At 43.9% G+C, this 15,809-nt stretch overlaps 1 protein-coding gene across 1 annotated transcript in view; it reads left to right on the top strand.

The window, feature by feature from the left end:
- The window catches only part of LOC126419624 (uncharacterized), a 42,046-nt gene that overhangs the window by 17,091 nt on the left and 9,146 nt on the right, over positions 1 to 15,809 (top strand). The window contains exon 4 of the mRNA XM_050086812.1: positions 2,915 to 2,969. Coding sequence (XP_049942769.1) covers positions 2,915 to 2,969 — 55 coding nt within the window. The remainder of the gene's footprint in view (positions 1 to 2,914; positions 2,970 to 15,809) is intronic.

The following is a 15,809-nucleotide window of genomic DNA, read 5'->3' as shown; positions in this document are numbered from 1 at the left end:
TACGAACCTGCGACCGTAGCGGTCGCGCCGTTCCAAACTGAAGTGCCTAGAACCGCTCGGCCACCCCGGCCAGCGGGGTAGGGATAATGTATTGTCCTGCGGTCGGCAGGAAAGATCAAATTTGAATACATTTTATTCAACTAAAACGCCTTCTTGGCGTGCACTAATTTCCAAATTCAAGAACAACAAGAAACACAATAGTTATTGTGGTGGCAAAAGCCAGATAAAGTCATAAGACAATGATAAGAAATAATAACAATCAAAATACTACGCTACACAATTCCAAAGTGGCGTTACGCCAAACAAGACACAAATTTCTACAAAAGACTACGGCGAGCTTATACTGGGCTAGAGCCAGCGTAGGTATGAGCCGGAGCTGTCCTAGCTGTAGGTACACACTGCCGGCCTGACTCTGCTGCCGTGCTTATAATAACACCGATTCTGCGGAGTGCTGCACTGAGTCACTTTAGTTCCAATTGGTGGATTTCTGTCACATGGCCTTTCACGAAGCAGTTCCGTGTTACGCGGAAAGTCTGTTGGAATTTACGTTCATTGGCGATGTTTTGATATGAGCTTTGGAAGGGAGGCCGGCAGCCCACCTTGCTTATCTGTTGTGCACGCCCTCTAACTGATAAGGTGACGCTACTACATATAACGTTTAGGGGTATGCTGGTACAAGTGCGACTGAGTTCGAGAGTTGGAAATCAGGGATGAAACTCTTGACAGATAAGTGACTCGACTGCGGTAAGTGTCGTAAATTCGAAGATTTCGCCGCATGGGGTAGCCGCGCGGGCTGACGCGTCTCGTCATGGTCCACATGGTTCCCCCTGTCGGAGGTTCGAGTCCTCCCTCGGGCACGGGTGTGTGAGTGTCGACCTTAGCGTAAGTTAGTTTTAAGTTAGATTAAGTAGTGTGTAAGCTTAGGGATCGATGACCTCAGCAGTTTGGTCCGATAAGGCATTACTACAAATTTCGAAGATTTCTGTGTGAAAAGAGTGTGAGGTTTATTCATAGACTGAGATGGGATTCGAGTGGAGGGGACTACGACAACGCAGGAAGGAAACCAAGTACATGGCGTTCAAAGTTCTGTAGGGATTAATAGAATTTTGGAGTAGCTAAAATCAAGACTAATTGGCATAGGAGATGAAAGGTCATTCAAGACTTTGTAGGTGTCGAAGATAATGGAAGGTTGTAATCCTCGCGTTCTCTTTTACTATATGAGTAAAATTGTAAGGCTTCTTCACATAAGGAAATACAAATGATTCTGTAGAAACATGTATCAATGCACGTACATTCAGTATAGCGCGTCTGTTATAATTATGACACATGGTTAAAAAAAATAATATAACGAATAAAACCCGAGAACCAACCGCGGCTTGGCAGACCATCGTCCGCTTCACGCACTGCATTAGGTCGTCTGTTCTTCACTCGTAGAATGGTAGAAATAAAAGTGTGAGCGCCATTGATTTACAACTACGACGCCACGTGGTCCTGAAGCGGTCGACTTCACTTATCGTTCCTGCAGCTGTTTCATCTTAATGACTTGAGCTTTTATCGATTCCAACACAAACATTTCCCATTAGAAAAGCGTCTCCTGAATTATAGTTTCGCGAAGAAATGTCGTTTCAATACTTTGAATAGTTACTTCCATACATTGCATCTTGCCAGACACTGTATTGTTTTTGAAAACACGTTTCCTCTTTCTTTAAATCCTCTGATGTACAATGAACACAACGTCTGCAGATAAATTACAGTTCCGTTAGATCATGTTTTGGTTTCTGTTAGTCTGTGCATGCATATATTAACTCAGTTTGCAAATTGTCTAAAAACCTGTATACCACTAGGCTGATCCTGTAGTGCGGACATTACCAAAAGGAATTTTGTGATAGCTAAAGCACAGAAATAGTACGTCTGAGCAACTTACGAACTAAATGCACATTATGTGGCATCGTATTTTTATTATCATATAAAATTTTTGATTCAGTGAGTTGGTGAGATATAAAAGAGAGAAGAACTGCAATAAATAAGCTATCCAACACGCTTTATTAACTCTGCTGTGAGAAAATATCTTAAAAAATAACAACAGTGAGAGTCATGTCTATACAGAAACTAGTATTTCAATTTTAGAAAACAAAAATGGTTCAAATGGCTCTGAGCACTATGGGACTTAACTTCTGAGGTCATCAGTCCCCTTAGCACTACTTAAACCTAACTAACCTAAGGACACCACACACATCCATGCCCGAGGCAGGATTCGAACCTGCGACCGTAGCGGTCGCGCTGTTCCAGACTGTAGCGCCTAGAACCGCTCGGCCACACCGGCTGGCTTCAATTTAGAAAATCATGTATCGCAACCATAGGCAAATATGTTTATTCGACAATTACAAGATATCAAAAGGAATGTAACAACCAAGCAAATTTTACTTGTATCTAACTGAAATGAAATATTTTCCCACACAATGAACTTTAAAATGAAAATTCAAAATAACCTTTATGGCCAACATATTTGCGCCTATATCTCATACTAGTAACAATACCATCTAAATAGGTGCTACCATATTGCTGCAACAGCGACGTTGATAGGTCTTTGGAGTTGTTTGCATTTGAAGTAGTTTAATTATTACGGTCAATAGCGTTTGTATAAAAGAACGTTCGTAATTGAAAAATTCTTACATATTTTCGTTTACTTCACCTTAGAATTTTCCGCTAAAATGCTCACACGTAAGTGCCTGGCAGAGGGTTCATCGAACCACCTTCACAATTCTCTATTATTCCAATCTCGTATAGCGCGGGGAAAGAATCAACACCCATATCTTTCCGACTTTGTTTACAAAACATAACTCAGTGGATTTGTATTGGATTGTGGATTAATTCTTATTCAGACACACTACTTCCCTGTTCTCACTCGTCACAGGTTTGCAGGTTCTGTGCAGACATACCGGCGGCCTTTGGACTGGAAGCAACACGAGGTGAGTGAAAAAGCGTCTGTCGGATCCGTTTCTGTAGAACCATTTCTGCGAAACGTGAGTTCCTTAACGTGCCTCTGCTTCTCTTCTGTTCTTCTCTCCCGGCTCTCTCTGGCGCCTTTCTTTTCCCTTCTCCCACTCCAGCTTCACCCACTTCTCATTCTCCTTTAATTGGTAGACTCTCGATACAAATTCCATCAGCTGAAACACCCGACACAACACAAAACCGATCAGTCGTGCCCAATAGTTGTTCAAAACGGCACCACCCTGCGCCATAGTATTTACCTCGCTGGATTTTCTACGTTTATGTTACAGACGTTCGATGCTTCCAGCTGGTGAATACAAAGTTATCCGCTAGCAGCACGAAAAATTAGTGTCCAAATTTTTTTTTTCGTGCCAGGATTGTTTTTATTTTCCACTTTCTTATACAAATATTCGTGTATGAAAAAATGTTGTTACCTCACTACAGATTAAAAATGGTAGCTGCTGTGATTGTCGAAGTATGGGCCTCGCCACGAGCCACGGTTTGCGTGAAGCGTTGTGCAGACTCGTGGCTAATTCTGAAACTCATAAAAATAGAAAAGTCGTTAATTAGAAAGAATTTTGGTGGGGAGCATCACGATAAGGTTATGAAAAATACCTCGGAACAAAAAATGTTAACTATTTGAAAAACATGTCAATTTCTTGGCATGTTTTTCTAAGCTCAAACCCTTCAAAAATATAAAAAAAATCTCTCGCTAAGGCTCCCGACTTTTCATTGTCTTTTATTTTAAAACAATCAAATGAATCGGTAATCTGCCGAGGCTCTAGAGCGCTTCACGCGCTGAAAAATGGGGTTTCGATCAAAACGCTTTTAAAGTTTGGAGCAACAAAAAATCTTGTTACAAAACGTACATTTGATCCGCGGTCCCAGGACGATAAAGGCATCCTTCCTGCGCCTCAAACACGCTCTGGTTCTGATTATGGTGCTAAATTTTTCATCTGTGCTCTTTTAACAAACGGAAGTTTGTTGTTTGTCCCTATGACGACTCCTGAGAGGTTCATGGTATTCGGAATTGAAAGTTTCGCTGGATATATCTGCAACCACATAAGCCTATGTTTCCATTTCAACAGTTCTTGTCCTACAATGCAGATGTTTCGGTACCAGTTTCAAAATGCACGCCTTCGTTGTCATTTTACGTATTGGCACCGATGCACATTTTAAGAAAATCTTCATTGACAGAAATTCGTACACTGAGCTGTTTCATCGAGCGCCTGCAGCTGCCTAATTTGGTCGGTGCATAGTTCCATTCAGAACTCTGTAGCATCTAAAATACTTTCACAATTAAAAAATCCTTCTTTAGGCATACTCTGTATCCTTTAGGGATGCAAACTGTGCAAACAAATTTTTTTTCCGTCGGGCGCAACCAGAATCCAAGGTGTCGGCTTGTTGTAGATGCATTCTCATGCTATAGGAGAGGGTACTCCAAGTGTGTACGATCTCTTCGAATTCGTAACTTATTACAACACGCAGCTTCTCACGCACAGACGTAATTACAAGTGATGTATTACAATGAAATGAATACCCCTAGCTGTATACAGGCATTGATATAAGTCAACCCCACCCGGACTCGAACCCGGGATCTCCTGCTTACATGGCAGACGCTGTATCTATCTGAGCCACCGAGGACACAGAGGATAGTGCGACTGCAGGGACTTATCTCTGGAACGCCTCCCGTGAGACCCACATTCGCAACTTATTGTCCCGCACTATATTCGTAGTGCACGTGCCCATTATACTCATTACTCGAGGCTTTACTGCCGATTCCCGTAAGAATTCGGTCACTGTTTGTGCTTCTGCACAGAAGAAGATGGTCAAATGGCCTCTAGCGGCAGACGGTTGCAACTTCAGTCAGCGAAGCAGCGAATTCGACCGAACAATCGCGGACCCTGATGATCATGCGCCTCCTTCCTCCTTCTGCAGTTCATCCTCCCATAGCTTCTTTGGTCTTCCAATCGGACGAGTTCCATAAGGTTTTCCACTAATCACAGCTTTGCCCTTGCAAGTGTCTGCCTTCCTGCTGATGTGCCCTGCCAGGCCCATTCTCCCCTCTTTCATTTTCTTTACGATGTTCGGCTGTTTCATCAGATCGTAGGAGTTCTTTTCTCGTGTCCAAGTGTCCTCTTTCTCATGATTTACCGTTCAAATATCAACAGGTTCTCTTCAACTTTTTTGTGGTGCTTGACGTATGTTTCCCAGTAATTACATTAGGCTACTATAAACGAAATCGATGCAAGGCAGTCCATACTTTTGGTGGCACAATCAAAAAGTTTTGTCCCTATCGTACATATAACAAGTCAATAGTCAGCCTCCAAACCATGAATAGCATACAGTCCGTTACTGGTCATTTCTGTGGTAGAAACCAACTAGTTTATCATCAAAATAATAGCTCTTAAATAACAAACTGTCCCTGAGTGACCGTAAAATATTAATAAACATAATTCTGAAAATAAACAATTTGCATGGATAATAAAGTAATCACTCTATATTATTCGGTATCGTGTGAGCAAGACCTGAATTCCCCTGTACAAGCGCACGTTGTGTGTGCTATGATGCAGCCTGTTTATCTCTGTCCGCCCACTTGTAATTCTAGGCTCGTGCCAGTATGTATACGAGAACGCAGTGGGGCTCAGAGGAACTTACATTACGAGCGAACATTGAGAACATGCCATTTTTTAAAGTGCGAAGGGTCTCAGATATATTGCTGCATTTTACATTGTACTAAGGATTACGTTTGGTTACGTTTGGCGATATTAGAAGAGCCGGCCAGAGTGGCCGAGCGGTTCTAGGCGCTACAGTCTGGAATCACGCGACCACTGCGGTCGCAGGTTCGAGTCCTGCCTCGGGCATGGATGTGTATGATGTCCCTAGTTTAATTAGGTTTAAGTAGTTCTAAGTCCTAGGGGGCTGATGACCTCAGAAGTTAAGTCCCATAGTGCTCAGAGCCATTTGAACCATTTGATGTTAGAGGACAGTTTGAGAAGGATAACTGGACTGTAACTCCATTAGTACAACTGAAGAAGCTAAACGGACAAAGAAGGCGATTAATTATCAGGGAGATTAAGCTTTATCCTCGATTAAGTGCACATAAAATTGCAATCCAGTTGCTGCAAGAGTGTGGCAGGCAAATAAGTGAATATAATTACCGGAGGGGTATCTGACGAGAAAGCTATAACGGAAGAGATGCAAGGAAAAAGCTGTATCTGAACAATACGTGCACCGAGCCACAAGGCTCCAGTTAGCCATGTAGTATGTTAACAAAGGTAAGTGTGGGGGAAAGGTGTTATATTTTCTGAAGGCAGAAAATATGATGATTTGATGTTTTTTTCAACATATGGAAGAACTATGATACGGCAAAACCTCAACAAGAAGCTACTGGCTAAACTTCTGTAACATACTGGAATTTTTTCGTATGGGGCTATACATCATCATGTGGAGTGGGAGAGATCGTTGACAGCCAGTTAAACAACGAGGGATGTCTCAAAATGTTGAAGCAAAATTTGCACAAAAATATATCTTCCCAAGATAACTAGACGAAGCTCATATCATGTATTGGAAAAAATGACTTCTTCATTAATGTCCGAGAGTTATCCAGATGTCACCTCAGTTGCGAGATGTAAACCCTGCGGCTAATTTATGGCACGAACACGATAGAAGGGACAAGAGAAGTACAATAATCTCGCAAGAACGTCTGGAAAAGGAGATAAAGAAAAAATGGGAACTAATTGGGTCAGAGTTGACTGCAAACGTTGTTGGTAAGATGTAAAATTATTTGAAATGGTGTACGAAACGGAAGGGATATCCCACGAATTACTCAGTTCAAATATTGTACCTGTATTGAAGAAAAATGGTATAGTGACAATATTATAGAAATAATGTTAAGCTGCGACTATTATTATGAAATTATTGTCTTCGTATGATAAGTAAGAAATGGTATGCCATAGTCCACATTTACTGAAAGAGTGCATTTTCGTCTAGGCCTATTGAAATTTTATTTGTTTGTTAATCGCATATGAGGAAGATAAACTGTTGATACTAGAAATACGGGAGTGCCCGAATATTAATGATGTCCTCTGTATGGCGCTCGCTGTCGAACAGCAACTTGTTCCCCTCAGACTTCCTTCGTACCACAGAAGCAGAACATCGAAGCGTGTATACTTTCCCGAGAATCACATGGGACATTCCTTATAAGAAATACATCGTGAAACTCTCTATCATCTCGAGACATATATTCCCATTTCCTATCCTGTATTATCTTCAGTCATTAGTAAGTACACTATGTGAGAAACGTATCCGGACAAGAGGCTGAAAATGAGTTATAAGTTCGAGGCGCCCTCCGAGGTAATGCTGGAATTCAATTTTGTGTTGGTCCACCCTCAGCCTTGATGACAACTTCCACTCTTGCAAGCATACGTTCAATCAGGTACTGGAAGGTTTCTTGGGAAATGGCACCCCATTCTTCACGGAGTGCTGCATTGAGGAGAGGTATCGATGTGGGTCGGTGAGGCCTGGCACGATGTCGGTGTTCCAAGACATCCCAAAGGTGTTCTGTAAGATTCAGTTCAGGACTCTGTGCAGGCCAGTCCATTACAGTGACGTTATTGTCGCGTAACCACTCTGCCACAGGCCGTGCATTATGAACTGGTGCTCGATCGTGTTGAAAGATGCAATCGCCATCCCCAAGTTGCTATACAACAGTGGGAAACAAGAAGGTGCTTAAAACATCAATGTAGGCCTGTGCTGTTATAGTGCCATGCAAAACAACAAGGGGTGCAAGCCCCCTCCATGAAAAACACGACCACACCATAACACCACCGCCTCCGAATCTTACTGTTGGCACTACACACACTGGCAGATGGCATTCATCGGGCATTCGCCATACCCACACTCTGCCACCGGACCACCACATTGTGTACCGTGATTCGTCACTTCACATAACGTTTCTCCACTGATCAATCGTCCAATGTTTACGCTCCTCACACCGAGGCGTCGTTTGGCATTTATCGGCGTGATGTGTGGCTTATGAGCAGCCGCTTGACCATGAAATCAACTCCCGCCTGTCATAGTACTTGCAGTGGATGCTGACTCAGTTTGGATTTCCTGTGTGATGGTCTGGTTAGATGTCTACCTATTACACATTACGACCCTCTTCAACTGTCGGCGGTCTGTCAGTCAACAGACGAGGTCGGCCTGTACGCTTTTGTGCTGTACGTGTCCCTTCACGTTTCCACTTCGCTATCTCATCACAAACAGTGGACCAAGGGATTTCTAATGAGTACTGAGGTCGCTCATATGGCGTACCTGGCAGTAGGTGGCAGCACAATGCACCTAATATGAAAAACATGCTTTTTTTGGGGGGGTTGTCCGGATACTTTTGATCACATAGTGTACATAAGAGCGTGTATTAATACCAGGGTACTGTTAATATATGTTTGGGCTACTACTGGCAACAGTGGCATTGATAAATTTATCTTTCCAAATTGCTTTTACTACTTTCCGTATTAGGCATCTCAGTATTGTGGACTCATTCCGGTTGTAATGATTTTAACAAATTAGTTACAATCTCAATTTCTACATATTGAGAGAAATATAAATAACAGCTGTTATTGCACTTTCTTTAAGAGCTCTATGTACTGTTGCCACCTCAGACAATTCCACATGACATACTTCAGCAGAACAATAACATGGGAGATCGAATGTGAACTGGAACTTTTATTGTAAATTATATTGAATCAATCAAAAAAATACACCGCCATCACTTTTCTACATAGTCTCCTGACATCGCCATATATTTTACCATCGAATTGGCAACTTTCAGTTGCTGTTCCCGAAGAACGAAGAGGGGCATATGCACGGCCACTTGAACTCCTCTATCGCTGCGTTGTAATCGCACCTGTGTCTTTCAAATTATTCCTTCGTTGCATTGTCGTGCAGGGGGATCACATTTTGGATCGGTTGCCGTCGTCGTTTGGTGTGGTATTAGGTTTCTGCCTGAACCAAAAGCCAGCAGTACGAGATCTTCTGCTGTGAGGTCCTGTACGGCACGAACGTTGTCCGGTGTTATGGTTGTCCGTGATCGTCTTTGGTGGGATATGTCTCCCATAGTTACCCGTCCGGAATTTTATACCATTAAAACAACCGGGTCTTCCAAAGAGTTTATTCTCAATACAGAGCACGGAGACTCGTCAAAATTTCCGCAGGTTTGGTGCCTTTTGTCGGGAGGAACTTTATGATTATAGCCCACTACTAACTTGTGTACGGCTTGCTAGCACTGGTGGCCTAAGTCGAGCGGTGGAGCCACATTACCGACGACTTCTCAGTGCCATACCGCATGCCCCCACCAACGTCCTGTCCACCTCCATATCATCCAGATTTAAATTCCGATTCATATTTGTTGTGCCTTCGTACATGAACACATGGAAATCAAGACTGTACAAGCGTCTATGAATAACAAGAGGTAGCAGAACTGAGGCCTGCTTGCTATCTTGACAGAATTTCCGTCAAATATATTCCGTAATCAGACAAAAATTTAGTCTCCCCCTCCCCCTCCCAAAACGTCACGCCATCAACGTGTATCATTATTTCTAACATTGATAATGGCCTAATGTCGGCGAGGAGGAAACTCCACGAGTTTCTTCAGGTATACCGTATCTATCTGAAACCATTTATTACTGAATCGATACAACGGAGACACCAAATTGTGGAAATACTGATTACTAAATTTCTCCCACCATTCCTTATGGTCCAAGACATTTTGTATAGGATTAAGATCTGGTGATTTCACGAGCCACATGAGATGTGACAGGGTACACTGTCCGAGTGAAACTATCAGGACACTTCTGTGTAATGTGAAATTGACCACTAGATGACAAAAGAGGCGGTCTCGCCAGTATAAAAGAAGGCGCCAGTATAGAAGCAAAAGGGGTCAGTTATGAAAGCTCAGTATTTTTGAACGTACACTAGTCATTGGATATCACCTGAGTAGCATATAAATAAGGAACTTTCGACTCTTCTAAAGCTGCAGAAGTGGACTTGAAACCTGACAGTCAAAGGAAGGCAGGATTCGGTTACGGTTGTGGACGGGACCGTAATCAGTTACTATTGGTTGCCTTTTACAGTTACACACAATTTATTTAAACCCAGACTCAACAATAAATACAAATACCAGACGTTACCAATGAAGGAATAAACAACTGTGTAAATAATAGTGTTTTCAGTGAGTTAGAATTTAGCAAATAACCATTAAATACAGATACAGCAGATAATGTTTCAAAAGCAAGCCACTGTGATCTGGTAGAAGGCCTTACACGCCAGGAATGGCAATAAATTAAGAGCGGTTTAAAACTCGCTGCAACTTACAACTTACAGGTATTGAAATATTAAAGGTAAGTCGACACAAACACAGCAGAAGGCATCAGACCCCCGGAATGACAGTAATTAAAGTTTTAAGGCTTACTGATAAAATACAAATACCAAATTAGAATTTTAAGGCAAATGACTACAATCAAGTCCGAAAGCCTTACTCGCCAGGAACGGCAATAATATAAAAAAATTAGAAACCTGCTGTAAAACAGCAAATACAATAGCAAAGGTTAATTAAAGAAAAAAGCAACTGATCACCAAACGGGTGAAATTAGATGATGGTAAAATTTGTAACACAACCCTTACCATCCACTGAACACTATACTGCTAGATTTATTCCAGAAGGCGACCAGAACTATTAACTAGACAGATATAACCATTAATATAAGCATTACAAGGTATTGTAACAAATAATACAATAATAAAACACAAGGACCAGTACGTAAGTTCCTTAAAGGGTACTGAGGCAGATTACACTCGCAGAAGGCGTGGACTGAAGGAGCTTTACACTGAACTACTGGCCATCAGAACTCCTTTTAGAACACACATGTCTTACAAGAACCAAGGGGCCACAGAGGGTGCTTCTGTAATCGACCTCTGAGAAGGTCCGACATCAAACACTTTCACGAGAGATGAGATAGGGAGACAAGAGTTGCATTCACTTCACAAGGTGGTAACTAAGACTAATGGCAGTCTAATGAATGACTAATGATAATCTTGCTGAAGCTACGTGACGTCCGATAAACCAAATGCAACTATGGAACAATACGCCAAAGCCGGAACCGGCGGTCTGCGCTACATCCCCAGAATACTGTGTTTAGAGCGCCTAGAACGAGAAAGTAATGACTAGCACCAGAGTAGAAGAATCACCAACCGGCCTACAATCAAGAAAACTGTCAAAACTACGCGTCTTACCGGACAGCAGCGGCAAGGCGAGGAAACATACACTGCTGTTACATACGCTAACCCCCAGCACGGGTAACTGGGGCGTTAGCGGCCACCAGGCAAGAAAAATTACCGCTGGTTGAACTTAACAAATTGTAACAAGCTAAGCGCATTAAATAGTAATAAGAAGTCGAGGAAAGCTAATCAGATCCGTCTTCCCCAAGCACTCCACTCGCTGCTCTTCGCCTTGGCGACACTACGAGCAGCAACACGAACCCAAGTCACTGGAGAATCGCGAGATATCACAATGGTGGAGGTTTCTCTACTTGGATTGAAATGCACACATCTAAAAGCTTGCTGGATGCGGTTTACGACTAGGTCGTACACCCTTGTGACCACAGCCATTCCATCCGGCAGTCCATGCGTGCCGTCAGGGGTCCCGGCGTGTTCGCACATTGCGCTGACCTGGCTCCTCCTGGCCCACTCACACGACCTGGAAAAACAACGAGGTTGTCCCAAAAATAGGGCAACAGTTACTACATATCGATAACCGCCGCTGCTGTCACTAACGGACAGACAACGCTTGCGAGCCAAGTGGCGCCAGTCAACACGAGGAGAAGACAAACAACCGCAACGATGCCAACTAAACGATACCATCTGGCCTCCAACAGAGGGCGGAAATCTACAAACAGCACCAACGCGAGCCCCAGCATGGCTCAGGACTGTTGGTGATGTGACTGTGAAGTGACAAAAGGCGTAGTAACAACGACAGATAAATGAAGACAGGTAGACTTGATGTGCTGACGGATGGGGACCGTCGAGCATTGATTGGGGGTGGGGGAATGCTTCTAAACAAGCGCATGAAATCAGCAGAAAGAATCACTCGCAAGTTCCAAAGTACTACCAGCAGTTCAGCAGGCGCATTGAGTGTGCGTAGAGAATTTAAAAAAAAATGGGTACAGTGGTCGAGCAGCCTCACAGAAACCATACATTTCTGCAGTCTGTGCTAAGCGACGCCAGAGGTAGTGTAAAAGCGACGAATCACACTGCACACTATGGCATTCCAATAGAAGGGTTTGGTTTGACGAATTCTGTAATCATGTGCAATGTCAAAATTAAAGTGCTAAGGAGGTGGTGTTACAGTACGGTGGTAGCCTTATTGCACTTAAGGATGTGAACACATTTTGTGTAAGGGACAATCAAGAAGTCTCCGTCTGAAGGCCTTGACGCAGCGTACATGCAAAGTAGCGTGGCTCAGATGCTGTTATATAACCACCGACTTATAGGCAAGGTATTAATGAGGCATTCATGTATTTCCGACGTGCACGCGGTAAATGCGGGAACGTGAACTATGGCGTCGTTATTGCCAAATGTTTTCTTGGCCGCGAAAGGACACACACCGGTAGATATCAATCGCAGAATGAAGAATGTGTATGGGGCAGTAAGCCTGTCGAAAACCACCGTTGTACAACGGTACACCAAATTCCGTGCTGGTCACGATTCGACCAAAGACGTCAGTCGATCTGGGAGGCCAGCTTCATCCGTTACGGACAAGTGAGAGGCACTCGAGCATCTCTTCCCATTCGATTATTACACTTTCAATCCTTCAAAAAGGCACTGGAAGGTCGACGATTCCTGTCGGACAAGGATGTCCAGCAGGCAGTTGCGGACTTCTTCATGCAGCAGGACACGGTGTTTTACAAAACGGGTATCTTCAACCTGGATGTGTCAGTGGGATGATTGCCTCAGTGCTCACGATGATTTTGATTGATTGGCGTACCGATTCTGGGTTTTACTGCCTTCGAATGGAAACTTTTTATTCGCCACTTTATGTTCGCCCCTTATAGCATTTTTTACTGGGGGCAGTAGAGAAGCAGATCGGAGATGGTCATTGTTTCTATCAGTAAGCATCTGTTAAGCAATAGTTGGTGGATAGTGTAAAGGAATGTCCAGAGTCTCGGCCTGAACACAATGGAACACGGCTGGGATGTGTTAGAAAGTCGACATCGCTCCAGGCCCTAGATACCAACGTTACTACCTTCTCTGGTTTCTATTCATGAGAAATAATCTCTGCTACCCCCCCCCCCCTTCCCCCCCCCCTCCCATACACATTCAGACACCGCATTGAAATTGTCCCCAGTCGACTACAAGCTGCCATAAAGGCTGAGAATGGACACATTCCACATTACTGTCCATTAACAGATGTCCGGCCACTTTTGATCAGATAGTGTTCGTGTGCAGCACTGTGAACGTGGTTGTTGTTACCTTGGAAGAGAGAAAATTCAAAGTATTCTTATCACGAAGATGTAGAAGAGGGGACAACACTTGAGGACCGAGAATGTTGGTTCATGCCAACGGTAACGTGAATGATAGGGCCCAAATCATGGTACGAAAATCATCCCCAGAAACACTTCCGGCCTGAGCCACACATTCCACACCCTGCAGGTTAAAACGCCATTGGGCCATCGGTGCCTTCGACGCCCTGCATCATTTGGAAAGGGGCAAATCTGCGACTTGCCTGATCGCTCTACACCTACACCTCTCCAGTCGTCTGTCGACCAGCTTCCATGTCGTCAACCCAGTGCTGGCGAGCAGCTTTATTTGCTACTGTGAACAATTCCCTTTTGTGAGGTGGCCACCTCCAAAAATACGAGCACGCTCTGGAAAGTAATGACAACCATTTTTTTTTTTATTTTGTTCTCAATATCGGCTGATGTCATGCATGTCAGTCTGTCAAATTTTTCGATTCGCTGACGCAAGTTGCAACCGTCTTCCACTAGAAGTCTCCGAATTGTAGCATTTGACAGGCGGTGTGTAATGTTATTATGTCGGTGCTTGACAGCCGGCCGGGGTGGCCGAGCGGTTCTAGGCGCTACAGTGGCACCGTGCGACCGCTACGGTCGCAGGTTCGAATCCTGCCTCGGGCATGGATGTGTGTGATGTCTTTAGGTTAGTTAGGTTTAAGTAGTTCTAAGTTCTAGGGGACTGATGACCTCAGAAGTTAAGTCCCATAGTGCTCAGAGCCATTTGAACCATTTGGTGCTTGACAAACAGCGTGCTGTAATCATCAGTAATGAGCGACGTTGTGTTCTTAGTGCTCGTAATGAAGGAGACGGTGGTGCTGACATCAGCGTGTGTGACAGAGCTCGGAATGGACGAATGCGTACGCCACCGACGAGACATATCGGAATCGGGTTGATGAACTCTTCAGGGAATATCCTTCGATGACACAGACACAGCTCTCAGGTGAGTATAGCATATCACGAGAGTGCGTGCAGGCCATCATTGCAGAACTACGGTACAGAAAACTGTGTGCACAGTAGATGCCTCAAATTCTCACTCCTGACATGAAGCACAAGGTATTGGACAGCTGTCAACAATTTCTTACACCTTTTAGTCTGAGGGTGACGGGTTTCGTAACTGCATTGTCGCAGGTGATGAAAGCTAGGTTCACCATTTTGACCTTGAAAACCAGAGAGCGTCAATGGAGTTCTGGTATAAAGGATACCAAAAAAGTTGAAGACCGTGCTAACAGCGGGCAACATCATGCTCACATTGTTCTGGGATGTTCGAGGGGCGCTTGGAATTCATGCCTAAAGGCACCACCATAAACTCTGCAAGGCACTGCGAGACCCTCAGAAAACTGAAATCACGAATTCTAAGAGTTCGTCCACGCATGAAACATTCTCAGCATGCCAGTGCCAGAACAAACGCCGGCTGAAGTGGCCGTGCGGTTAAAGGCGCTGCAGTCTGGAACCGCAAGACCGCTACGGTCGCAGGTTCGAATCCTGCCTCGGGCATGGACGTTTGTGATGTCCTTAGGTTAGTTAGGTTTAAGTAGTTCTAAGTTCTAGGGGACTAATGACCTCAGCAGTTGAGTCCCATAGTGCTCAGAGCCATTTGAACCATTTGAACCAGAACAAACACGAGCGCTGGGACAGCTGCGGGTTCGCTGTCATCGATCATCCTCCGTACAGTCCCGACTTGGCCACATCCGATACTCATCTATTTCCAGAACTTAAAAGAAGACCTTCGAGGACTTCACTTTGATATTGATGAAGCGGTGCAAGCAAAGGTAAGGTTGTAGATCCGTCCACGAAGTCAAACATTCTACAGTGATGCTATCAACAATATGGTCTCTCATTGGGAGAAATGTGTTCATCATAAGAGTAACTATGCCGAGAAATAAATGCGTAGACATGAAGAAGCAGAGCGTTAAAAAACTTTGTTTTGTTTGGAAGGCTTTAAGAGCTTTCATGTAAAAAATTCGCAGGCATTACTATTCAGCACGCCCTCGTATATTTCATTCTGCTCCATCCGCAATGTACGCTCGAAACTGGCTGAGAGGAAACTGCATTCAATGACAGAAAGAATTCCTATCAGGTTTGAAGCAGATTTTCATTAGCAAGTCGTGACACGCGCTTCTGGTCTCTGTGGGTTACGATATTTTTCGGACCACTGTTCTCGCTCCATGTGTAAAGTGGCGGAATAAATGAAGGTCAACTTCGCACCTTACGTAAGGGTTTTGTACATCGTAATGGGAAGGTGAATATGAC

The sequence above is a fragment of the Schistocerca serialis genome, chromosome 9, assembly GCF_023864345.2.
Source record: "Schistocerca serialis cubense isolate TAMUIC-IGC-003099 chromosome 9, iqSchSeri2.2, whole genome shotgun sequence".
In the NCBI taxonomy this organism is placed as follows: domain Eukaryota; kingdom Metazoa; phylum Arthropoda; class Insecta; order Orthoptera; family Acrididae; genus Schistocerca; species Schistocerca serialis.
Note: the sequence above shows the minus strand (reverse complement) of the source record. Positions and strands in the feature narration are given on the sequence as shown.